This window comes from Coturnix japonica, chromosome 4 (genome assembly GCF_001577835.2).
Source record: "Coturnix japonica isolate 7356 chromosome 4, Coturnix japonica 2.1, whole genome shotgun sequence".
Taxonomy (NCBI): domain Eukaryota; kingdom Metazoa; phylum Chordata; class Aves; order Galliformes; family Phasianidae; genus Coturnix; species Coturnix japonica.
Window position 1 is genome coordinate 48,438,421 of NC_029519.1, and position 26,499 is coordinate 48,464,919.

The 26,499-nt window shown below is 40.4% G+C and overlaps 1 protein-coding gene across 5 annotated transcripts in view; it reads left to right on the forward strand.

Moving 5' to 3' along the window:
* The window catches only part of TNIP3 (TNFAIP3 interacting protein 3), a 74,590-nt gene that overhangs the window by 12,390 nt on the left and 35,701 nt on the right, over nucleotides 1–26,499 (forward strand). For 3 of the 5 annotated variants that reach the window (XM_015861936.2, XM_015861934.2, XM_032444502.1), the window contains 2 exons: nucleotides 16,768–16,853; nucleotides 24,876–25,011. In XM_015861936.2, coding sequence (XP_015717422.1) covers nucleotides 16,846–16,853; nucleotides 24,876–25,011 — 144 coding nt within the window. In that variant the 5' untranslated portion in view covers nucleotides 16,768–16,845. The remainder of the gene's footprint in view (nucleotides 1–16,767; nucleotides 16,854–24,875; nucleotides 25,012–26,499) is intronic. The other 2 variants (XM_015861937.2, XM_032444501.1) reach the window with 1 other exon arrangement.

Below are 26,499 nucleotides of genomic sequence, written 5' to 3' on the forward strand. Positions count from 1 at the left end.
CACGAATGTAAATTTATCTTGGTCCTTTGCTGACTGCAAAGGAGGAATCAGAGACTTGTCTTCAAGAAAATGTTATGAATTCTCTTCCAATAAGGCAGAGCTGAATTGATTTTTGCTTTGTCTAAATGCATTGCCTCTCCTTCCTTTGCATGCCATCTTTTATTCTCCTTGTCCAACCTGAGGCATTCTGCCTTTGTGGAGATGCACAATTATGCCTTCATCTGGTGTGCTTGATTCTGTTACTAGTGTTTTTGTTTCCTCTGTATTCAGCCACTGAGACACATGAGCATGAGAGAGGTAAAATGGGGTCTTTAACATCTGGATCTAAAAGAAAAATTCAGTAAGGCTCATTCCAATAAAAATCCATTCTCAAAACCAACTTATGAATGAAAAATAGTTTTGCAGAGAGAAGTGTACTAATTTAATAGTCATTCATATTTCATAAGCAAGTCAGTGGAAGTGTTGGCCCTGTTTCCTTACAGCAACTACTCTGGAGAAAGGAAGCTGTTGATACAGTCAGCATGCAGTGTGAACAGTAAACTGTACAAGTTTCTTATGCCTTAGACAGCATGACGTGGTGAGGAAGGTGTGTGATTCAGTGGCAGAACAGCCCCCAGTTTTAGCCCTCTACCTGCTGGGGATCTGCCTCCCAGCATTGTGACACTAGTGCAGGCATACTGGTGTGCCAGTGCTCTGTGGGAATCTTGCTTGTCTGCCAGTCAGTTACTAAAAACCCTATCTCCTGGTGTTTCATATTCAAGGTGGAAGGTGTCCCGTGTTCTCACAGCCTACGTATGAAACATCCCACATAGTTCATAACCACCCTCCTACTTTCACTGTGCGGGGGAGTTTGTCTTTACTAGAAACAGTAATTGCAAATGTGAACTACATATTTACTGAAAGCGGTAGACTGCTTCGCCCTGACTCATGGAAAGAAGCCCAGATATTGGGTAATGGCTTACTTGATAATCCATTTCTCTTGTCTTGTGCAATCTTTGAAACGAAGACTATAGTTCTGTGCCGGTTTTGATGGTATAGGTGATGCATAGGGCTGCTCTGTCTTTGCCAGAATCTAGGATGAAGCGATGAACTGCAAGAGCGTTGCTGACTTGTGAAAGCAACCTAGTGTTGGCTCAGCTGGGTTTCAGAGTGAAGGCTCAAATATCCGCATGTCTTCTAGTTTCAGTTTTAGAATAACAGGTCTAGTCTGGTTCTTGTACCTTCAGCTGAAATACAAACTGTTACCTTTGTGCTCCTCTGGTTTCTCCTCCCTAATGGATCTTTGGACCTCCCTCTTTACTCTTCTTAGCTGCTCTTCTTTTTCTTTGTAACGTACATTGGTGTTTTACTTCATCAGGAAATCCCCTTTTTTAATGCAATGTAATGAGTCACTACTGCTGTTTGCTTCAAGCTGTTTGCTTCAAGCTGAAGGGGATTCCAACTATTTAGTTGTATTACTGCTATATATAATCTTGTTCCACTGTGTGGGTTGTAGCTTTGAAAGAGAGAAAGGTTTGACAGAGCGGTAGGTTAAACAAGCAATGTTGCCACTAGTTTTGTTTAATAAATTGGAGATTAATAGTTATTCCAGTGAGTAGTAAGCAGCTTAGGAATTTAATAGATCAAAATGCATCTCAAATTGAAAAAAGATGCTCAGCATTTTAGTATCTTGAAAGGTCTGTAGAGGTGCAGGGGAGAAATAACACATGATAGCTTGTAAGTCCAGTAAGAAATATTAGAAGTTCTTCATGAAGAGGCACAATCTGGTTTGAGTTTTTGTGTATGCTTGGAGTCAAAACTGAACTGCTCATTTTAAATTTTCTTTTCTAGTATGGAAGAATGCTTTGAATTTCTTTCGCTATAAATGTGTTGACCTTTGTGTCTGCATTACTGTTGTTTTAGCACATGTTACCTTAAGCTGCTGTCTTCGGAAACTGTCCTCTGTCATATTCTGTTATCTGGAGCAACTGCTCTGATACTGTGTGGCAGAGTACTGATCACCTTTCAAAACTGTGTGCCTGCTGGAGATGGGAATTTTAGTTTACAATAGCCTTTGGTCCTTTGCTTTTATCTGCTATTTAAACAGAATTCAGCAACACCAGTTTCTAAACTATCTAGGAACAAAATGAAATATAACCCGAAGTCACCATTGATAAGCAAGTATCTTCAGTAGAGTGGAGTGGTTATAAGTTGAGATATGGTGGTTATTAAGCATTGAAAAGAATCACAAGATTGCTGAAGGCACCGCAGTAACACTCTTGAGTTTAGAAAGCATCATATTACTGGTTTTAGAGCATACTGCTGTAAAGGAAATAAGTTAATAAAAGCCACAAAGATTTACAATTTCCCATTGCCTTTGACTAATGCTTTTAGAGAAAGATCATTTAAAAATGATCTTAGTTGAAGATGAGGGGATTTCCTTAGGAAGAAAACTTCTAAAATGCATTCAAGAAGGTCTTGATCCAATCCAGTGACCTCAGGTTGTTTTCTAACAGTGAGAAATGTCAGCCCAGATGAATGGAAAACCAGAGAGCAAAATGCCTGAGCTACTTCTGGGATTTAATGATTTGTGGGGCTTTTTGAGTGTTTTTGTTGTTGTTTATTTTGGAAGGAATTTAACTGCTAAAGATTCAGAATCTCATGACAGTGCTCACAGATAATTAATTATCTTGGCTGCAGCCCACTTTTAAGGTATCTGGATCAAAAGATCTGGGCTACCCTGCAGGACAGAAAAGCTCAAACTGTATAACTCACACCAGGGTGATGCGGTGAGGAGGCCTTTGTGTGGGTCTGTCTCAAGTCATGCTGGGTCTGACCAGCATGGCTTCACCACTGCACTGGTGAAGGTAGTGCTATGTGAGCAATGATAGACTTCCCATTTAGCAAGTGAGGTGAGATTGTCTTAGGGCCCAGTGTGATAACCACATGATGCTGAGCAGAAACTAAGCCCCCCACAGTGTAACTCCCACATAGATCTGGGGCACAGGCTTTGAAAATAACACTCCATTTCTGTCTTGTCTGGATAATCCTCTCATGTAGGTTACATTTTTCTTCACTATTACTCCCGGATTTGAGAAAGCTGGATACATCTTTTCAGGAAGATAGGGTGAGCTAAACTTGAACATCTGCTAGCATTTGGAAAGCTAATAGATAGTAATGGGGCATCTATTAGACTAGCTGTCTGCTGTGATTTAAGGTAGCTTTAAAAGTAAGATGCACAGAAAGGTATTGCACAGATTGAGAGTAAGGTTGTAATTGATAGGTAGATACAAGTACCTAGGTTATAAACTAATCTTCAGTACTTAATCTTTTCATTTGTTGGTTTTCTTTTTAAGGTTATAATTGCAGGGGAAGCACACATGGGAAGTAAAACTATTTGCTATAACTTCCTGCTGCTTCAAGCACTTGTCTCTTTTTTTTTTTTTTTCCCCTCCATAAAAAAAGTAGAAAGAGCAACCTTATCCCCACTACAGCAAATGGCTTTTCCTTGCAACATTTAAAACACTTAACAACCTTTTTCTTTACCATTCAATGAATTTTTACATGTTTTTGATTGTTCCCCAAAGCTTATACATTGCCTCTGTCTATGTTTTACGAGTAAAATCTGAGTAACACAAAAGTGCTTCTTCCATAAAATTCAGGTCATATGAGGTGGAAATAGCAGCCTAAGATCAGGAGTTCCTTCATTTTTATTGTCCTTTCTTTTGGTAACAGGAAACAGCTCTAAGGTGGTTTTCTTGTAGGATGTTATATGGGAGTCCTTGCCTTTATAAATTTTTGTTGATTTTGTCTGGTAGCTTATATAATAGGGAACTGTATTAGAAATGATTGGATCTAGCTCCTAATGGTGCACTCCCTCTCTAATGTGGTCATTAGGTTTACCACACTCACTTCTATGTCTTGCACAATCATATAGTGAAGTAGATACTATTCTTGAGTTTACAAAGAGGGAAAATTAGATTCATATGTTTTATAGTAGGAAGGGGGGTATTATTCTGACTGTAATGATATTATGTTATGTACTGGGAGAAGAACTCCTTGAGGAGTAGCCCTGTTGTGAAGGACCTGTGTATCCTAGTAAATGAAAACTGAACATGAGCTGGCAGTGTACTCTTGCATACTGGAAGGCCAATGGTGTCCTGGGTTCTATCAGAAGAGGGTTGGCCAGCAGGGACAGGGAGGTGATTGTCCCTCTCTGTTGTGCCCTCATGAGACCCCAGCTGGAGTAATGCATCCAAGTCTGGGGCACCGACACAAGAAAGATGCGGAGCTGTTGGAGTGGATCCAGTGGAGAGCTGCAAAGCTGATCCAAAGGCTGCAGCACCTCTCCTATGGAGTTAGGCTGAGTTATTTTGATCTAGTGACTGGCAACCCAGCTTGTGGCAGAGGGGTTGGAACTTGATACTTGATGTCCCTTTCAACCCAAGCCATTTCATGATTTCTGTGTGCTTTGTGTGGTGTGATTCTTTGAGTATTAGTGGTAGTGAGAAGAAGGTCCTCGGATCATCCAGAGAGCCTAGAAAGTACAATTATCTTCTGAAATGCTGTGGAGGTGTCACCCTTCACTGTCTTTCTCTGCTACAAAGTATGTTTTTCTTCCCTGTCCACTGACAATCAGGGTAGCTCCTATGAAATGCCTGCATTTCCACTGTTTTCCCTTGGTCACCTGCAAGTATGGTCTAGAAGAAGGCATCTATCTCTATTCAGGTCTGTGTTAATAGCAAAACAACTAGCTCTTACTGGGTACATCAGGCCTTATTCTGTATTTTCTTTCATTTTTTAAACCCAGGATCTGTTGTGTCTTGTGCTTAGTTAGCAATTTACAACCCATAATTGAGGCGTTAGTTCACAGTGACAGGTTAATCTTACTGATCAATGGGGGGAGGGGCATTTTTGCACAACAATGTTTGATATCAGTCAGCATTACTCTATTCAGTATCATTTGCCATCATGATCATCAGGGTCCAATAATGCTTTAGGTAATGTGGCCAAAACCTTTGCTGACCTTGAATTCCCTCTACACAGAGGTTAGGCATGTGACTGTAGTGAAGAGTGATTACTTTCTGCAAATTTTTATTTATATTTTAAAACATTTTTGCATGATTTATTTTAAAACATAGGGAAATGTCATGTGTATGCCTGAGGGGCAGCAACCATAGTGTTTGTGATGATACTTGGTATTTTCCGCTCAACCTTGAATCTTGAAATTTATCCTTGGCCTTATCTATAGGGAAGTTCAATGTTTCAGGTGAGCTTGCAGTTTTGAATGTCCTTGAATCTGGAAGGAAAATGCTTTGTCTCATCCAAAGAAACCTTAACTGTCTCTATTGTGTAGAGGTCATATTATTAACAAATTGTTAAATGTTTATTTAATTCTTCATTGACATAGAGTGTGCAAAACATATTATTACTTCAGGGCTTACTTTTTCCTCTTGTTAACTGTCAAACACATTAAACTAAGTATGGATAGGAAAGAGTTCTTTCTGAAGCTAATGCAGAAAGAAAAATTTCCTTCATGGAGGACTCAGACACTGCCAAAATTGGGTTTAATTCTAGTTCAGGATGAAACTCAAAATTCAGAGCCTGAACTATTTCATTAAGAATAACTGTAATGGTAGAAACCAATGGGTGGGCAGCCAGCTGGGGAACAGGGTGGACTTTCTGGTCAGAAAAAAGGTTTCCATTCAGACTTCATTGACACTGAACTGTGTGTTTAGTGTTCATTGAATTGACAAACATCAAGGAAGCAATGTTGTGTTGAAATTTGGTCCTAACCTGCTTTAAAACCTGTTTACAAATTTTGGCTTCTGTTCTCTGTGCTGTGGAGGTAGTAGTGAAAGGCCAGGTCCACTGAAATATCTGACAGCGTGCCAGCTGATTTCAAAAGAGCTTGGTTGCAGTGGAAGTTGATAGGAAGGGTGTTGGGTGAGAATGGTGGGCTGGGGAGGAAGACCACTGACAATACCCCCTGATGAGAATCTGCGGCAGTAACTGGAAGTGGCAGAAGTTAATAGATTTGTGGTTGGATGGAAGTGAGATCATTGCCTTTTCTTTCTTTACTTTGATACCATATCAACTTCATAAACATCTTGGTGTGAAAATCCAGTGAAATTGCATAAAGATGTATTTGAGTTATAATAAGGAATTAATTGAATTGCTGTCCGAGACCTCATAAAGTTGCTGTGGCATTTCCAGATTTTCTGTAGGGAAGAGAGAATTTCTTGTGTGTGGTCTTTCATTTGTGCCTAAGCAGTAAGCCACACAGTGAGCACGAACAGAATGGGTGGGAAGTGCCTTGACTTCTCATACATCTCTAGCCCAGCTGAATCCAAACTTCAATCAGAGTTTGCTAAAATTAAGAGCAGAAGTGGGTAACAGCACCTTCCCCCTACTAAAGCCATTCTGTGAGCACAAAAATGTGTTTCAGTTCTCTATCAAGCATGGTCAAGATGCGCCTGCACAATAGCTGTTTAGTTTACATCAAAATCATGACAGTTGGAACTGACTGCTTTGAATAACTACTTAATCTGGACCATTTGAGACTTTAAAAAATATAATAATGAAAACTACAATAGTGGCCATTCTGTTTCTGTGAGAGAAGCAGAAGAGTGTTTCAGCTTGGCAAAGGTTAAGTGCGTAGGTGGGCTTCTCGCTCATGCTCCAAAAGGAGGAGGACAGCTGTAGGTAACCAGTGAGTTACTTTTGTGTTGACAATGGAAGGCTTTTATTTTCCCAGCAGAATGAAATCATTCATAATGCCATAAGTGTGGTATCAAAGTATAACCTTAAAACTAAGCCTCAGAAACTTCTCAAACAGCAAAAATCTACCTTCAGCTTCCTCTCCAGAATATTGGAGTCCTAAACTGTTTTGAGTACTTTCAAAATTGCTTTTTATTTCCCGGTTTCTTTTCTTCCTTGCAGTGGTCTTTTCTCTCCTCAATAATACTTACATGGCAATTAAGCCCTTCACAAGTCACCAAGGATCCGGTACTTTAAGCTGCTGTCTTTACGTTATATTAAATTTTCTCTAACTCATTTCCTTATTTTTCCCTCATGGAAAAACCCTATACAAACAATTCTTCAGTGAACAATAAAATGATTTGAATGGCAGCCATCCAATCTGGTCTTTCTATAGATAAGTGCCTTGGATATGCATGAGAAGCAATGAAATTTTTATTATTCAGATGTGTTATGGTGTAGCCAAAGGGGTTTTCCTCTTCTGAATAGGGGGAGGAGGGAGGTCAGGTGAAAAGATGCATGTGTGACTTCTGCTGTACCCCTACAACTTTCCACTGGAGGTTAAGAGAAAGGATTCCCCCCCGTTCAATTTTTCCATCGTCTACATCTATCTACCTCCACAGTGTTTTTTGTTGTGCCTGCCTTGCTGTGATGAAAATGGCATTACATGAATGTCACTAACCGTTTACAAGTGTTCAAAATGAAACAGTGTGATTGTTTGAGTCGAGGTGGCTGGCAAACTGGAAGAGCGTGGGCAGACTGATCTAATGATTGGCAACCTTGCCTACAGCAGAAGGGTTAAAGCCAGATGATCATTGAGGTCCCTTCCAACCCAAGCCATTCTATGTTTTCACGGCTGATTCTTAGGAAGTATCAATGATACTTCACACAGAGGGTGGTGATGCAATGGAACAGGTTGCTCAAGGAAGTTGTGGATGCCCCATCCCTGCAGGCATTCAAGGCCAGGCTGGATGTGGCTCTGGGCAGCCTGGTCTGGTGGTTGGTGACCCTGCACATAGCAGGGGGGTTGAAACTCAATGATCTTTGAGGTCCTTTTCAACCCAGGCCATTCTATGATCCTGTTCCCTATTAGTGTTTTTAAGCGAGTAGCTGGTCCTGCAGTGACCAGAGCAATGCGCCCCTACCTGTGCCTGCTTCAGTCTTAGGTGTTAAGAGGCTCTTACACAACCCAGTACTGCAGTGAACGTGTGTGATTCAGAAAGACTTAAAGGTGTTTGTAAACGTTTTACCTTTTGTTCAGGGGAATGCTTCACAGAACATACGTATATATTTTGTTTGCTACTCATGGGATGTCATGCACCCCTTCAGACAAGAAAGGATGTGATCTTAAAGGCTTAGCAATACTGGCTTTGCCTGGTCCTGGATTAGGAAAAATCTTATTATTCCTGGCCTCCTTGGCAGAAATGATGGTGGTGTTGAACAGGTGATGGATATTAAATTCAGGAACAGCACACATGGAAAGATTTAATTTAGCTCCATCATTGTTGCTGAGCTGACAGATGACAACAACATAACAACAAGCTGCTGAACTGTTTCCAGTCCCAAAGAAATTAAGCTTGTTCATGCGTCCAAATTTGAAAGCTGCGTTTTAGTGCAGTGAAAGCCAAAAATGTAGTTGACTGTATTCACTGCACTTCTTGTGAATGTATTACAGGGGAAGAAGTGATGTTATTCCCTTGTTACTTGTCTGTCCAGTGGAAAAAATTCTTCTCGGATGCACATCTCTTGGCTTCAGTTTCTTTTGCTGCTTGGAAGGATTTGAGTACATGGCATTGTCTCCCAAGATGGTGCTCTGTTTGCTACTGAGCTGGTAGACTGCTATCAGCTTCTCCTGTTGAGGATGTTCTGCTTTTTATAAGCACTTAGATAGGACTAAAATAGAGATCAGAACTAGAGATTGTAAGTGGTCTGATGTTGAGCTGAGTGAATAGGACAGTGTTCTCAAAAGGAGGTGATGTGTGTGCCTTTTATTCATTCTAATCAGACAGACAGTAATTCTGAACTACATAGGTAAAAGCTGGAACCATCAAGCTGAAATCATTAATGTTTTCTTTAACAAAGAGATAGTAAGTACTCAATATGCAGTGGAAGACTATCATTGCAAAAGACTCGAGAAATAACCATGCAAACCCAGCAGTTGAAATGCTTGTCCTAGAAGTACAAGAGCAGTTAAACGCCCTTTAGGCAGAAGAAAGATTTGAGCTTTAGTCTCCCACATCCTGACCCTGGCCTGTTGCCTTCTGTGCTATTATTGCAAGTGTTTCCAGAATAGTTTAGTTTAAACAAAACCACAGTGAACTGGATGTGAATTTGCAGATGATTAGTGTGCGTTTGCACGTGAGAGGCAGAGGCTAAAATGGTGTGACAAAAAAACCTACCCTGCTTTACTGAGCAGCTGCTATATTTCTTCTAGGAGCATGAAGATGTTTCCAGGGCACCCAAATCACTGGTATTTTCAGTACAGAAGACAACGGGAGCTTCATAAACATGTTTGAACTGCTTCTCCTTGGTGGAAAACTGCACAGATTTTGTTGTTATCAAAACCGAAACCAACACAAGAGTCAGGCTGAAAGATCTCAGTGTGTCTAGAAATGAGATTCATAGTAAGTAACAGAATGACAGCATTAACTTTTATCGACTGTGAAACTTGATTAATGAGCTATTATGTGCAGTGGACTGTAGCCTGAGATGAACAGTGTATCCTGAAACTGCTGCATCACTTCTCAGCGGAGGGGAAGATGTTTCTGCAGACTCCTCCTCTGTATGCTCTCTTCCTCAAAGAGAAAATCCGAAACGATAACGTGATATTTATTGCCTGGGTAGAGCACTGAAAGTCACTTCTGATGAAGGGACTTTGGCTGGGTTGAGTGCTATTTCTGCAGGGAAACCTTTAGAATGAATTCTAATTAAAAAGAATTCCTAGAAATGGTTCCCTGACCTATCTACTACTTACAGTAAATTATTCTACTTCTAGATTAATGCTTGTGTTTTGTACCCTTTGAGTTTATACAACTTTTCCACCATGCTCGACCACCACTTTTCCCACCACACGTCTCTTGCTGGCGAGTGGGTGTGCCATTGTGTCACTGTTCCATGGCCATCTGAAAACTGAGAGGGAATCCTCTGTGGTCTCTGATAAGCAGCGCTTTCAAGTAGATCTGTGTGGGCTGTGTTTATTTGTAAGAGATGAGTGTGTCCTCAATGTTAGAATGACTTTAAGAAAGGGGTTTCCCTAAGCCTGGTGTGTAGGTTAAACCTTGAGATAGGTATATATTTGCCTCCAAACCACTTAGTTGTTATTTGATTCAGAGAGCCTTGATTAAGACAAGCGCATACCAGCCCATCAGCACGGAGATGAACACCTTGCCTAAGATGGTGAGTAACTGCTGCATTTGAAGCTGGCATCACTAGGTCTCTTCCTAGCCTCGGGGTGAAGTCATCTGCCTCTTCGCACTTTTCAGTTGCTAAAAAGATCTCAAATCCCAAACTTGATGCTTTAATAGCTTTTTTAAAATTATTTTTTATTTTTTTTAAATACTTCTTAGTTTCTTTATAATTATGTAGGAATCATGTAATTTATGCACTTTTATACTCTCTTATAGCAGAGCTTTTACACTTCTCCTGCACAAAGATGGACAATGAAAGGTAAAATATTATTGCCAGGTAGTGGGTTAGGGCTATGTCAAACACTTAAGTAACAAATACAAATAGATTCAGTGCATGTCTGTTGGGCTGCACCTGTACTTCCTTGGGTAGTGCTTCTGATGAAACCTTTGCAAGTTTTACAATTTCTGTAGACCATGGCAGACCCTGCGCTGCTGATGAGCAGGCAGAGAATTCCTGTGGTTGGATCTGTGGCTAAGATACAGGAGGGCCTTTATCCATATTTACTATTGTTTTTTCTAGCCCCAGTAGTCTCTGAGTGGTCCAGAGGTTCTGCCTCTGAAGCATTCCAACCTGAAAAGGATTTCTTGTATCCACATAGCTAGAAATTTTGAGTGGAAAATTTTGGGTTAAGAAGCAGGGTGAGCTATGAGATGAGGTTTGTATAGAGGGAGAAGAAAGCAAATGTGTTGTTGTGTGTTTTTTTTTAATTACTTGTCTGACAAAAGGCAAAGCTGCGGTACTTCTGCTTGCTGTAGTGAGAATTAACTCTTCTGTTTTCAGAGCGGTGATGCTCACTCCCAGAGGATCTGCATGTTCCTTTCAGTAGGGCAGCTGTAGGAACCTCCCAGCTTCTGCTCCCCCATCTCAAGTTGTAGATACCCCTATGATATCCCAAAAATGTTCACAGATGCCTGGGAAAAGAGAATTTCTTAAAGGGCCATCTTCCCTAGACTTGCTGCTTGATCTGCAGCATGCCAAGATGTACTACTGGCAGAGACTTAATTTCTAGCAGCAACAACATCAAGTTTTCAGGAGGATGGGTACACTGAGTGTATGCGAAGCAACATGCATTTCATGGGTCTCTGAGTTGCTCAGCACTGGTGCTCCTTCCAGCTAAGAAACACCAAACTTCTTTGGACAACTGTTTTTTCAGATTGTTTCTACCTTACTGTGTACTCCCCTCCTTTCTCATTTTTTTTTTGCCTCGATATTTTGAAGCTTACTTGGAAAATATAACATTTAAATATATTGGAGCTAAACTTCTCATCTAAATCAGATTTTTCTTACCTTTTCAGCATTAAACTTCTGCTCCCACAGCTGCACAGCTTTTTGTGGGTAGGACTGCCTCTGTCTTGAATGCTTTTCTCATAAACTCCTTCCCAGCCACGTGGGCCCTGCCCTTGGAGTGATCTCCTTTCTGTTAATATGGCAGGTTACCTATTTGTACTCCAGGGTACAATTTCCAAAGTTATTGGGCTTAATAGATCTTAAATATTTTTCTTCTTGGCATGAATTGCACAATGAAGTTCCGTTCTTTCTTTCTCCTTAACATTAGTTGAACTGTAGTGAGATCTGCACTGGAAATTCTTCAGGAAAATAACAAAACCATTTCTATAAAATATGTATTTAATTTTGATTTTATCTTGCAGGGTCTTTCCACCTCTGTATGCTTTGTAATGACTGCTGGTGATTAGTTTTCACCAAAAAAAAAGCACATTTTATTTTTCACTGCATTGTTTAAAGCTGGCATTTAACAAACAGTAGTTCTGTCTCATCTTGCCCAGCCGCAAGTAAATTGTCATGCTAATTGAATTTAGATAGAGCTATTGAGAACAATTGGAAAGCCTTCATAAAGTGCTCTTGCAAGAAGGGTGCTTAGTTTATAAATGTTCTTCCAAATAACTGTCTGTCTGGCAGATTTCTGTTTTGACTTATCTGTGATTTCTTGATAAACAACCTTTAACTGAATCAAATGTATTTATTGTTGAAGACTTAATTTTATTTCAACACTGCATTTTGTACTTTCTGGAACGATATCATATTCTTTTAACAACAATTTGCCTTCATAGACTTTGCCTACAATAATCTTCGAAGTCTCATTGACAACCACAGTTATGCAATGACAGACTTCAGTCAAACGTACCATTCTCTAGAAATGATCTCTTCTACCAGCATTAAAAATGAGGAATGGTGTCTGAGAATAAGTGACAGGTTGTATACAAACATCAAGGAGTCTTCAACAAATGAAAGTTTTATTTTGAAACACAGAAAAAAATGTTGGGATTTTCTTTGTGATGTTTTGGGTTGCAGTTATCCACACATCTTATAGCACTTTCCAAGTGTGTGTTGTAAAGCTATCCAAATCAAAAAAGCTCAGCTGCCCACTCCCCCCGCCAACCCCCCAACTTTATAATAATATGAGTTAATCTTTTTTCATCTTTTCCTTTTCTTTTTCATCTTTTTATGGCTTCAAACGAGGGAAAGGAAACAAAGGATGACTTTGCAGAAATTTAAGAAAGTTCTGAGGACATTTTGAGGCATATTGTGTGTTGCTATGGCAGCTTGATGATTTTTGACTTCCAGTGGTTGTTTCTTAACTGGCTCTTGCACATTAGAAGTGTAGTTCTAATATTTTTAGCATGGAATGCATCGTTTGAAGCCTTGCAAATTATATTCTGTGTTTTAGATTCACCTGTGCAGATGCACAAACTGTGGGTGTGATGCTCTCTGGTTTTGGTAGTGTTTATGCTCACCTGGGAATGTTTTCTCACCTTGAAGACCTTGAGAAACTACATCTGTATTTGAGGATGTTTAGAAATAGGAAAATGGACCAGTTTTCAAACAAATAAGCATGTCTAACTGTTTCTCTTCTAATGTACTGTAAAAGTGATACATTGATATTTCTTCTTATTTTTATTTCTGTATTTATTTATTTTAGCCAAGTCACATACTTAAAAACAGCAATCTGCACTCACCACTTCAACTCACTCGTGTATGTCAGTGGAAACATTTTCAGACCTCCTGTTATGGAAAGCCAGCACTAGTAAGACTGAAGAACTAAACAGCAGATAGTGCCTATCAGTGCAAAGTCACTGCCCTATATCACGTATGAGAAAGCAAATGCAGAGATTATGCTGTGTGTTTTATTTCCTGGACAAATGCCAAACGGCTTAAAGTACAGAGTCACATCGACTTGATGTTGAAATCCAGACATTTATTTCTGGGTAGAAATAGGGTAGTCAGCCTTTAATTGCCTCGCTCCTCAGCCAGGTCTACTGCGATGGTTTTCTGCTGTTTGGGGTTTTACTTTATTTTGCTTATTGAATCATTTGTGATTATATCAGGAAATGAGAATAGGCTACGAAGTTCTGACTATCATGGGTTTGTGGGATGGCATCTACAAATTAGGGTATTTTGCATATTTAACATTCTTATGCTGTGCTAACCTAACCAAGAATAACTGCACTTAATGGTGAGATCACATTTAACTATTAAGTATTAAATCTTCCTGCATCATGCAGTGCTGCTACAACTTCATTGTAATGGAATCAAGTTGGGCAAGACAGAGCTGAGAAATCTAGTAACTTGTCATTTTTGACACAAATAAAGCATTAGATTTATATTTTTTTAGTTAGAAACTGCCTAATGCTGAATTTTCAGTACTTTACAAAGGAATGACCAGCGAAGGAGATTATGAGGTTTTTTATGCTGTGCTTGTATGGCTGAAGCTGCATTTTCAGTGAGGAGCAGAGGATACAGAAGCAGAAATATATGTAGTGGCTGGTTCAGGGCTGGCTGCACTGAACATTAGTGCTGTTTACAAGCTTTAAACCTGGAGCAATCCAGGGAGGAAGGCATTGCAGAAATATTATTTCATATTTGACTTCTTCAGAGCTACAGGGTAAACAAACAAGCAAACTTGACGGCTTTATTCCTGTCTTAGATTAGTTTCAAATTGGATGCCTTTCATGAAATGCTGTTGGACTTTTTTTTTTCCTCTGGTTGCTCTACCATTTTGGTCACGTTTACAGTAATAATCCTTTTCTTTTCCCCCACTCCGCCCACACAGCAGCCAAGCACTGATAATGTGTAACCTGCCAGCTTGTTTATCTGTGGGCTTGTTTGTGATTACATATGTTCCATTTTGTTTTGGAGCTATTTTGCAATCTGGGTATTACTAAAGGTGGTGATTTTGCTTGGTCTGGCTGTGACAGGTCTTCTGTAGTACAAGGAGTACAAATCAGTGAAAAGGTAACATATGCATGGGTTTGTTCCCCGTGTGTAATTTACTAGCACATGCTTCTGTTTGTTTTCCTGTGTGTGTGCTTTCTGCTCCTTGCATTGTGACAATGTCTTGTCTATGGTGGTGTTTTGTATAACTGAATCACTCAGCCATTCCAGACAGGGCGTGCAGGGGGAACACAAAGTCCCTTTCCCTTCTCTGCCTTCTTTAGGCCTGTTCATTTCTGGGAGCCATCCTGCATTACATCCCCACCAAATGCTGCTTTGGCACAATAGAATAACCAGTGAATTACAGCATGTGTTTGGAGAAAGGTTCGGGAAAATAGGATGCTCTTAAGATAGTGGTAGGATTGGAAAGAAAAAGAGAAGGTGGCAGGAGGTGAAGGAAGAGCAGTGCAGATGTAACAGCTACAATACAGATGCTTCTGAAATGCATTTTAATTAATGTTTCAATAAGCTTGATAAGTGCCTGGGTAGCTGTTGTTAATTTTATAATTAATATTTTATAAGAATTAGTCCCTCTCTGGGGAGTTTTTTCTCTTCACATTTGTTTTACACATGGAAATCTTCCTTGTTAATGCACATTTGTACTCCAAACAAAATAGTCTCTTACAGCCTGTTCAGGGTATATTAAGGAAGTACTTAGGGCTTAAATTATCATTGGGGGGCTGATAAACTTTTGCATGCTTTTTACTAAACATTTTCAATTACTCCTAGAACACAAATGTGTGAGAAGAACGGACCCTCTTTTTTTTTTTTTCAGTGTTCCCATTTTTTTTACAACCTTTACAGAAAGCAGAAAATTTATGTAATTGTGAGCAATCTTTTCCATGACAATTATAACCCCCTATTATTTTCTACAGAGCCTTAATTCTTTGAAGTAGATGAATTTTTATCCAACTCGGCTTCCATTTGTCTGATCTAATAATAATGCCTTACAGCATTAAATTTCACGGTATCGTTGTAAAAGCTTCTAGTTCCTTTTACAACAAAAATGTGCATTTTCTGTGCAATTGTCCAGATGTCTCTTGCTCAGATATGTAACTGTAGGACAATTAGTGCTGCCAACACAGGTTGGATTCATTTTGTCATGAAAAATAAAAAAATGATTTTAAAAAATAAAAATTAAAAGCTATTCAGAACTGACATACTGACATTACTGACAGAATTGATATCACCAAACAGCAGTGAGAAATGAAAGGCAAAGAAATTATCCTGCATCAACGCAGTCATCCATTTATCTGGAGGTTGAGGGAGACAGATCAAAGCAGGTGGTCATGCTGCAGTGTTGCTTGGTTGGCAGCAGCCTGGCCATGATCTGCAGTGTGAATCATGCTGCCTTTAACAGCACTGAACTCTCTACTGCTTTTACCCCGAAGCCTGGGCTGCTTAGATGAACAGGTCTGTCACTGCAAAAAGGCGTGCAACAATTTTTTTCTGTGTTCTTCATTCCCCCTGCTCACACACCCAAACATTCTTTACTTCTTGCTACATTCATTTTACCAACATTGGTCAGTAACTTCTTTTATCCCTTTAACACAGCACATTCATTTAGTATGTGGGCTGTCCTACTGTATCGAACTTTCTAGAAGCCCCCTGTGTCTGCAGCTCCCACTAAAATCAAGCAAATGCAGCTTTCTGTACATCAACTTGTTTTTGTTATGAGTAAGCAGACACTCACAAGACTCAAACAAGCCAGAATCAAATTTTACGTGACAATGAATTGGCATTTTTTCTTAATAGGATTCTTGTAACTAGTGATTATAGCATGTATTTAAAATGTGTGAAATGACTGATGGAATGGGGAATTTGGAGAGGGGAAGGGTGCCAAACATGATCCTCTTCTGGCAAACTTGTATTTTACATTTTTTTATCTGCACGTAGGTGAAGCACCGTGGTTTCTATAAAACAGTTCAGCTGTGCTTCCATGTTAAGCTGATGTTGCCAATAAAATAAGAGACTTGTAATTGGTCATAAATATTGTATTTTACTCTTGATGACTCCCACTTCATTCCATTGCTGTTCTTACAGTAGGTGTTATAAAATCTCTTAGGTCAAGATAAAATCTAATTCCCCGGAATTCCAATTACAACTACAATAATGCTATTCTTCTGTCACTTTCTCCTAAAGAAAAGAATAAGACTCATGGGCTCCTTTGCTGGTGAAAGAGAGGTGTCCCACACACCGTGAAGAAACATACCCTGGTGGCCTGCGATACAGGCAGTGGAATGACTTTTTAAAGTCATGGGAAAACAGGAATGCAGACAATGCACGGTTGTCTCTTCTTGTGATTGTGCAATTAATTTTTTTTTCAGAGATTATTAACTGATTTATCTCCACTCTGAATGCACTTTTTTTTTTCCTCCCTATTTCTAATAGATTCACTGTGAAAAGTTCAAAAGGAAGAGCGAAGAGGCAGAGGACCTTCTAGAATTGCATTCCCATCAGCATGTTGAGATGGAAAGGTATGACCAGTCTCATATCTTTAATTTTCTTGTGGGGAAACTTCTCCTTTTGTTCCTTTTGTTTTATTTTTACATATATATATATATTTACTTTATATATTTTACTATATATATATATATATATATATATATATATATATATAGTCATATGTATTAAGCTACTAGAACTGTATAATCAAGATTTTCCTGCATTTGTCAGTCATTTTTTTTCTTCCAGAGACTCAGCCTAATACAATTACCTTTTTTTCCCACTTTAATCTGCCCAGTGGAGGTCTGTATCAGTTCTGATTAAACGGGTAAAACATGAGAATATTAGGTACTGAGAAGAGTGATTGGAAAGCACTCGTTGTTGTCTGAATCAGTGGGGTTAGTCAGATCAGATGTCTTGGAGCCTATCTAGGCAAGTTTTTAGTATTTCTGACTGCAGAGATTCTTGGGTCTGCTCACTTCTTTGTGAAGTAAAGCTAGTTCTACTGATAATGGCAGGAAAAGAGGTTGTACAGTAGGATGGAGAGATGCTTCATTCAGATAAAGAGGTCACAGGATGGTTAAGAGTCTTCAGTGAGGCTGTGATGATGTCAACCCATTTCTAAGATTCAGTGAGTTGTGAGGAGATTAAAGAAAAAGAAGAATGCTGAGAGTTTAAAGGAATTGTTGTATCCAGTAAGGTAAGCTCTGACAATAATGTTCATAAATGTTTCAGGTAGTTGGGGATAGTTAATACCTTTTGATCGTAATGTGCAGGTGTGAGAGAGGAGAACAAAACAAAAGGAAAGTGTAGATGTTTTTATGTTTATGAAATATGTAGTACTGTATCCATCTTGTTTGTTTGTTTTTTTCTGGAAAGAAACTTCTTTTTTTCCTTCTAGTTTGTGAAATAAGTGGATTCTGAAATTGCTTGGGATTTCTCATTTGCTGAATACAGTATGTGCTACTGCTTATGCAGTTTGACTCTAATCCATCTCTGACGGGAGGTGTCAGAACCCTTTCAGGCAATGGCATTCCTGGTGAAAGCAGATGCCAGGTGCTGGCAGTTCAAGCACTGGATCTGTGACACAGGCAGCTGTGTAGTGAGCTTCCTCTGTGCTTCATTTGACTGCCTAACAGCTGCCACAGGCAAGAAGTTGACTTGACTCAACAGAGCTGATTATCCTCCTCAGCTACTGTAAGTTAAATGTCCTGGCTGAATTTCCAAGTGGTGTTCTGTTTATTCTGCTTACACAGATAGTAGACAATGGAAAATATGCAAGGCCTATGGGGGAGAAACTGACCCAAATGAATCCTGGGCTTGTTTTGCTCCAGAGGTGCCCTGATCGGTGAGGTTTTGATGACACATCTACATCCTGCCCAAGGGTGAGCTAGGAGGCAGAACAGGCAGTGCATAGGTCTCGTTCAGTTTGCAGTGATACCTGGTTGAGGAAGAGAGAGAGCAGAGGTGTGAAACACCAGTTAAAAACATCAGCCATTTAATTGCAGCAGGATGACAGCTTTCCAGGGTGCCTGTAAGGCCCAAATGGACACCCGGTGCTTATGGCGTGGCTGTGGAGCAAGCAGGCAGTGCTGCTGGAGGGTAACTGCTGAGGCTTCCAGCTTTTCTGGCTATTGGTCTGCATAGAAAGGGAGCGCTGGAAACATTAATTTTTGCTGTACTGTAGATTTGTCTCCCTTTGTGTTGTTAACTCTTAGTTTTCGGCTCTTTCAACACTTTCCCACCATCTCCCACCAGCTTTCTGCAGGTGTGCCTTTCAGCAGAGTAAGGAGTTGATCTGCTCAGAAAGCACACGCTTGGCTGAGCTTTCCGCTTTGGGTGATTTTCAGGGAAAAACTTCAATTCCTTTTCAGTTTTCAGTTCTCCCTCCCCCCCCCCACCCCCACCCCCCGGGGTCCCCACACAGCTGCATGAGCCCTGTGAAGGGAGCCTGGGTGACACTGCTCCATGTGCTGCTTCTCCTGGGAGACGGTCTTCAGTCACTCACTGGAAGCTTGTGTGAAGCCTGACAAAGTTAGTGAATCCCATTCCATGACTTCCCAGGGGTTTGAATTTCTCCCCGTTTCTGTTCATCATGAAGATCTTGAATTATGGGTTTTGGAAGTATAATTAAGCAGAAGATCCTAGTGAAAGGGGAATGATGTAACCAGCATAGCTGTTGTCTTCTCACATGTCCCCTATTTGTTGAAGGGAACAGCCAAACACTGGAAAACACTGAGTGCCTACATATCGGTAGCTTTGTTGCTCTTCAGTGAGGCAGGGCAGATTACATGAGCAGCTTCAGTTAATCACCGGACCCGTTCTTTTGGCTTCTTTTCAGAGAAACCAGATGTGTTTCCATTAAGAACATGCACCTCTTTTGTTGTTGTGATTTGTGTAATTCTTAAAATTAAGCAAAACTATTAAAGAATAATTGTTTCTGTTCACATTTACGGCACAGCTTCTCCAGATGTGGCATTTGACAGCCAAACAGCTGCTGGCTATTAAATGTTCCTTAAAAGCTCCATTCCTTTGTCGTAAAGGGAACAGAAGTGTAGGGACGTTTATGGGGTGACAGGCAGATGTTTTGGCTGAATTGCATGTTGAGCAAAAGTTTAAGCGGTTTCTCTGCTGTAGTCTCAGTATCCACGCTTGTTATAATTCATATCATACACCTTGCCTTGTGGAGCTCTCTCCTTGGGAGTGGAGCAAGATTAGGCATAATCTCGTACTTAGCTCCCAAGTATCAGTGCCAGCCCCTTTTTCCCAGCATCTGGGACCTCTCACTCTGAAGACAGTGCAGTTCTGTGAGGTGGAGCTCAACTGCTGCTCATGCCTGGCTTTCCAACTATGCTTTTGAAATACCAGATGAATTCTATCGTTCCTTTTTTTTCTGTTTCTTGTTTATTTGGGTCCTCATAGTCAACAAAGGCAGGTGTTCTTTCTGTGCGCTTGCACTTGTGCAGAGTACTTTATGCCCAATAAATAGTCTCTTAGAGTGATTTGTGAGAGGAGAAATGTAGAATGAGTGCAGTTCCATTTCAAGAGATGGGGCTCGGATTCCCAGCCCTAAGCTCCAAGTGGAGACCTGCTTGCTGGGTGTTGAGTAGTGGAATAGCACCACTGATTCTTAGGGAGCTGCACTACATTGTAGCTATTGTTTATCAGCCCAGGAACCCGTGGTTTGCTAATGTCTTACTAAAGCTCTAAGAGTTCATGAGGTTATGAAGGAGAACAAAAATAACAATAATGAAAAACCCACCCAATTCTATAACAAAAGTTATCTTGTTTTCTTGGCAAAAGATTTTTCTTCCTGTCTTTTATTGGATTGGCAATTCTTTGTCATTTAGTCTTGGGTGGGTAAAATTTTAATATAAAAATCCTAATATATGTTCATGGAAAAAAGCCTAGGGATTATTAAATAAAACTGAACTAAGAGAGCAAAAAACCTTCAGAATCACGGAACATAAGATAATAGTATAGTTCTATGGATAAACTGCCATTGTAAAGAAGTATATGCCTGATTTTATCCTTCTTTCAAATATTTCTAACCCATGCTAGATTTGAAATTCTGAAAGCAGGTCTTTTCTTGCCCAAATTCTAAAAGTATTTTCCTTAATGAAATTAAGTGCTGTATCATAAATAGGGGAAATATTAGCTGAAATGGTTTGCCTTGAAATTTGTTCAAATTTTAACTTATAGAAACCAGTTTGTCCTTTGTAATTCAAATTCAGATGTTTACTTCTTTCTAAGGATCAGCTCTCTAGACCTGGTTGCAAGAATGGGATGTCTGAAATGCCCACCCAAGGGGACATAGCATGTGCTTAACCCCTAGACTCTGGAATTCATTTCCCGTCCAAGTATGGCTCTGTGCTGTTGGTGTCTGGCCATAAATCCTGGCTTAAAACCTTTTCTCACAATTGCTTATGGTGTTTATTTTTGCTTTTGCCAATCACAGGAGAATGACCCCAGCACACCACCCTTTAAATTATTATTACAAATAGTTATATTGTTAATTTAATGAAAGAACAAATAATTCTGGTCAAATAATCAGTCAATTCAGAATTTTGCAATATATTCCTTGAGACTCGTTGAATTATTGCACCATTCCCACACAGCCATTACTAATAATACTAATAATGTTAGTATATAATCATACTGAAAAAGACAATAATAATACCTTGTCTTTCCCAGTGAAAACCAGGGAGAGATAAGAGCTCATAAAAGATATTGGCAGCAATACTGGAAATGTTCCTGGGATTCATGCACAACTATTTGAATACAAGTATGTATTTCTTAGCTATGAATCTTTGCGATCCATTGCAAGATGACTCATGAAATGGCCACAGAGCAGGCAATCAGGAGCTGGGCATGGCTGCTACTCCATTCGAGAAATGGAACTTAATGGGGTGTTGTGCTGTCTCTCTTGAACAGGAGAAGCTTGACTGTAAAGAAGTGCACTTGACTCTAATAGAAGCTGTTGATTTCCACGTCTCATGTTTCCTTTCTGATGCCATAATATTCCACTTTTAGTGATAGTTTGGGGCCAAAGCTTTGCTCTGACTCTGCTACACACGTAATTTAATTAAACTGTGCATGTGTAACCAGCACTTCATAACATAACTCTTTGAGGACAGAATTGAATAGTTTATTTGATTGTATGGCATTGATCTAGGTAGGAATTTTAGTTCCAGTCATAGACAAAGTACGGGCTGGTCACGTTTTTATTCTGACTCTCAGCGAAGAAACTGAGTTGCTATAAAAAGTATGCAGCTATTTATAAGTAATTAACCACAAAAAAACAAAACAAAAAAAAACCCCAAAAAACATTTAAATCCAGAAGTTAAAATAGCACAAAGATACATCATGGAGCATGAAGAAAAAAAAAAAAAAAAGAGAGAGGAAAGAAAAAAGAGAAAAACATCAGCAAGGTAAATACTAAGGGAAAATGAAAACATCTTTGTTACACAGCTCTAGCAGTGAATTTCTGCATTGAGATGGCAGCTCTCAAAAGAAAGAGGACAGACCTAAGGAATTTCTTGCTTTTGGAGAGCACAGCTGGAAAGGATACTGACAACTATTTCAAGTGTTCATGACACAGAAATTATGAGTAAGGTTGTGCTCTCTCCTTTTCCTGTAAGCTGCTAAAACTTACAGTGAGCCACCACCTGCCTTTGTTATATCTGTCCGTGCTGCTTCCATCTCAGAAGATTTAATTTTCCCAGCAAACAAAATTAAGCACGTAACTCACAATTTACAAAGAGGAGTTACCATAATACATTATTATTGTCATCTTCTTTAACCATAACATGCTGTGTAAATGGGACCTGTTCTGTTTTGTTTGTTCTTCTAGTGGATTGCCCACTTTCTCTCCATAAAACAAACAAACAAAACAAAAAAAAACCCACAATCATTAATGAGAAACAAAATACCCAGCTTTAGGAAATGTTGATAGTGATTTAAGGTATTAAAGATGTTAACGATGGACAAATATGTCTGTGAACTTCACAATACCAAAAGCAGTCCAGGAAGAATTGCTTTCTGCGGCAGATATATGCTGTGTGCCCTCTGCTGCTCACTAGAAGAAGCTCATGTTATCATGCACAGTAGCCTTGTGCTATGGTAGCTCTAATCTTTGCTCTCTTGGAGGGCTATTCAAGCACTTTGGGTCATCTGTGTGCTCTGAAGGTGTGGTATGTAAAATGCATCTAAATCACAGGTACGGTTAATTAACATTTTACATAATTCACAATAAATATATCCTTCCAAGTATAGAAGTAACTAATGTTCTTTTGAAATTCACATGGACAGAGGGGAGAGCTTCTGGTCAAAACACCCCAGTTTTAAGGCTGAGAGAAGAAACAAGTGCACTGAGAAATCCAGACAAAGAAATTTAGTTTTCTAACTTTCATGGTGATGTTGAAATACATGGGTATTACAGAGCAGCAACCAACTGCAGGGCTTTGAGTTGTTTGTGCTTCTCAGTCTTTTTCATTGCTGGATCTTAATCCTTTTCTTGCCTGTATTCTACTAAGCCCAGGAAGGAGAATGCAGAGTGAGAAAGGGAATTGCAGGAGGTACCAGGAACAGCAGTCTGTCGGGCAAGCTGCAGGAAACAGAGCAGAGTGATGAGCACTTCCTGACTGAGAAGAAGCACTTAAAGCCAACCCCCATCCTTACTGGGGATTTCCCAGCTTTATTCATGCTCTGATCTCAGTAGGCTGTGGTCAGATATCTCCTCTCATTGTGGCTGAGCAGTGGAGATGTGTGCAGCCTACCTCAGTGCACACTGCTGCCAAGATTGTTCCTCTTTTGCTTTCTTCAGAGCTGCCCCTAGAAATTGCTATTTTCCTTTGAGCAGTTGTTTTATTCTAAGCTGCTTTATTTCACTTGAAGGGAAACCTGACTGCTCTGACCCAGCCAGATGGGTATGTTGTGCCAGCAGCAAAGGATGGCCATTTGCAGCAGAGAGGTTGTGAGAAGCTAAAAGTGATATGTATGTGACTGCAACCCTGGGTAATGAGCAGAACAATCTTTGGTGAGAAGCTACATGTAGAGAAGAGGTTTTTTCCTCTCAGCTCTGTAAGCTGAGTGTTGGTTGTCCAAGCACAGAGTAAAAATGGAAGTTCTGAAAGCTTAGCCTGAAAGTGTTGGTTAGCGGTTTTAACAGCTGTCCTAAATCCCTCAGTGCTGCTCAGTAACATTTCATTTTGCTGTACTTAACCTCTCCTCAACTCTTCCCACGTTTTTAGGGCTTCTGAGGGGGCCGTAACAGCAATTTCTCCCCTAATGTAAATATCATTCATTCATACATTCTCCTAGATGTAAATATATAACACTTTTTCTCTAAAACTGCACCACAAGTGTTTGCTTCTGTGCCATAACTTCTCAGCTCTCTCAAGCACCCTCAAGTGCATCCAGTAGTTCTCTGCATGGCATATAACCAACCTAGTCTCACACTAGGCCAGAGGTGGGAATCCTAATGAGTTGAAGCTGCTGTTTTCCAAGGAGGCGCACTTAGAGGGAAGGGGGTTACTGATGGGGCAGCGCTGGTGTTATGTAGCTGCTTGAAATCAAAGCCTCCAAAGAGAGCCGTTGATTGTGCCACCACTCCAGAACTTATTGTACAAGAAGCTTAGCAAACAGTTGCTTAAGAAGGAAAAAACTGCCACTTGCACTGCTATCTGGGATTTTGCAACTTTTTAGTGATACAGAAAAGGGCTGGTTTTCTTTTTCAAGGTTCCTTGTTTTTCTCCTGAAGTTTTCTTCTTGATTTACAGGCATTTGTGCTGAGAAGGCTTTGTGGCTCCTTCCCAGTCCTGTGAGTGCTCAAAGCCCTGCTCATCTCCTCAGACCATAAGTGGAAGGGAAGCTAAGGAGCTCCAGGTTGTGTGCTGGCACTGGGGAGCCAACCTTGCTCACAAAGCCAGCCCATCACCAGGTCTGGCTCTGCCACCCAAGCAGCAGGGAGGCTTTGGAAACTGCTGCAGGAGTTTGGAGCAGCTTATGAAAACGTGTGTCAAGAAACCCCTTCTTTTGCTCTCTGGGACTTTAGCTGGCCATAATTCCCTTTCCAAGTGGTCTAACAAAATGCAGGACTCTTTTTCTGTCAGGTACTCTCTTCCTTTGAACTCACTAGCTACACATAATAGCTACCATATTGGTTTAATACAAACAATAAAGGAGTCGGTACAAGGAAATATCTTTCTGTATAAGTGAAAAGTCATGTAATATGTTCTAGTGAATGAGAACATTCCATTATTGAAATGTTGTGGCTTTGTTCCCTGTGCAAAAGTCTGCTTACGCTGTAAGTCTAGCTCTTGAATCACACCCAAATATCCTGACGTTACACTTGCTTTTTTTTTTCTTCCTCCATGCTGTGGCTCCACAAAAGTAAGATGGTTTGAAGAGGCAGGATTATAAAGAGGAGGGAAATCAACTTTATGCATAGTGAGATAGTGATAGAGCAAGGACAACAAACTCTGTCTGCTGTCATGTTTGGAAGACAGCAGACAGATCTCCCTTCTTAAGTCTTTCTGCAATTTCTTTTTAAGCAGGTGTGAAAGTAAAGAGCTTGATGTTGAAATAAGGAACCTGATAGAAAGGAGTGGCACTTCCAAGTCGTGTGAGGACCCTGAACCTATTGCCCAAGGGAGTCTGAACCACCAGAGGACTTTGTGTTCCCTTAAGGTAAACACCATCCACTTTCGCAATTGTTATCTGTGAGAGCAGAACATTTTGGGCATGTTCCCTGCCCTGGTTATGCAGGAAACTGCTTGATTTCTGAAATGATGCACTGGACACACTCTGTTGTTGTTGTTTTTCCCCCCTGATACTGCTACTTTGCACAATGAAGAAGTTAAAATGAGAAGGTGCTTTTCATAATGTTTTAAAAGGTCAGCTATGGACGCTGTTTCTGTGTAGTGCCACCCCGTGCAGCCAGCTGTGCCTCTTTGGTATGGTGTATCCATGAGGCTGTGTGCACCCAGAGCACTGATATCCCTTTTGGTTGTTGTGATTGGTAGCTGTGATTTAATTGAGGGTGCAAAGAGACGTAAGGAAGAGAGAGCTCTAGGAGGATCAAATTTAGATAAACAGGAAGAAAACGCTGAAGAGGAAAAATGATGATTTAAACCTGCATTTCTATGATTTTATAAACAGAAATGTAAAGCCACCTGCCAGGGTGGTTTTTGCTGCTTGTGGTTGAAGCAGCAGTTAACAAACACGGCAAACATGTCCTAGGATTTCTTCTCCTCCCCTTGAACAGCAAGCTGCTTTTACCACACAGGAGGAAAAGGAAAGGAAGGACCGGGAAGGGAAGGAGAGGGAGGGGTGGAGGAGAGCAGCACTGAAGGTATGAATACCAGTACTCTGCCGGGAGGGATGGCATGCTTACCCACCGGTGCGGCTGCGCCAGGAGGAAAAAGAGATCTCTGAAGGCAGTGCCTCTCAGAATGATACAGGAAATGCATGAGGAGGTGAAGGAGAGATGACTTTTCTACGAAATACAAAATTACACACAGCTCTTTTCACATGTGAACCGCCATTTCCAAAATGACTCACCACCTCAGGGCATGCACCAGGGCTCAGCCTGAGGAGATGCTGCAGGGTTGGGCCAGTGGGATTAGAAACAGAGAAACTACGTGGAGAAATGAGGATTTCCAGCCCCAGGGCAGGAACAAGAATGTAAAGTAGAAGTCAGTACCGAACTGACTAGCATCAGGCTGTGCGACTGCTCGGCTGAACAGCAAGCACAACTGCTCTGTGGGAATGCCCAGCTCCCACTTTCTCTCTGTGACAGGAGGAGATGCAGGAAAGGATTTATGGGGTGTGAGGGGGAAAAAGTATGGCTGCACTCACTTCAACCACTTCTGTGGGGTGCTTCAGTCCTTCACTCAGAATACAGTAGCACAATTCCATTTGTAGTACTTCTATAGTTTTTGCATGTATAGGACCTTTTCCCCCTCAGAGTATGTGCTTGTGTAGCTTAAAGAAGAAAGGTTTGTGATATTTTCACAGTAGGAATACACTGGCTGTTTATTCATAGTACTTTTAAGTCAAAGAGATTTTCAGTATGCTGGTTGCTGACTTAAAGTGAGTGAGGCTCCAGCAATGTCAGAGTTGAAAACCAGGAGTCCACTTGCTGGATTGGGTTTAGGAATAAGACAGAAGTGATTT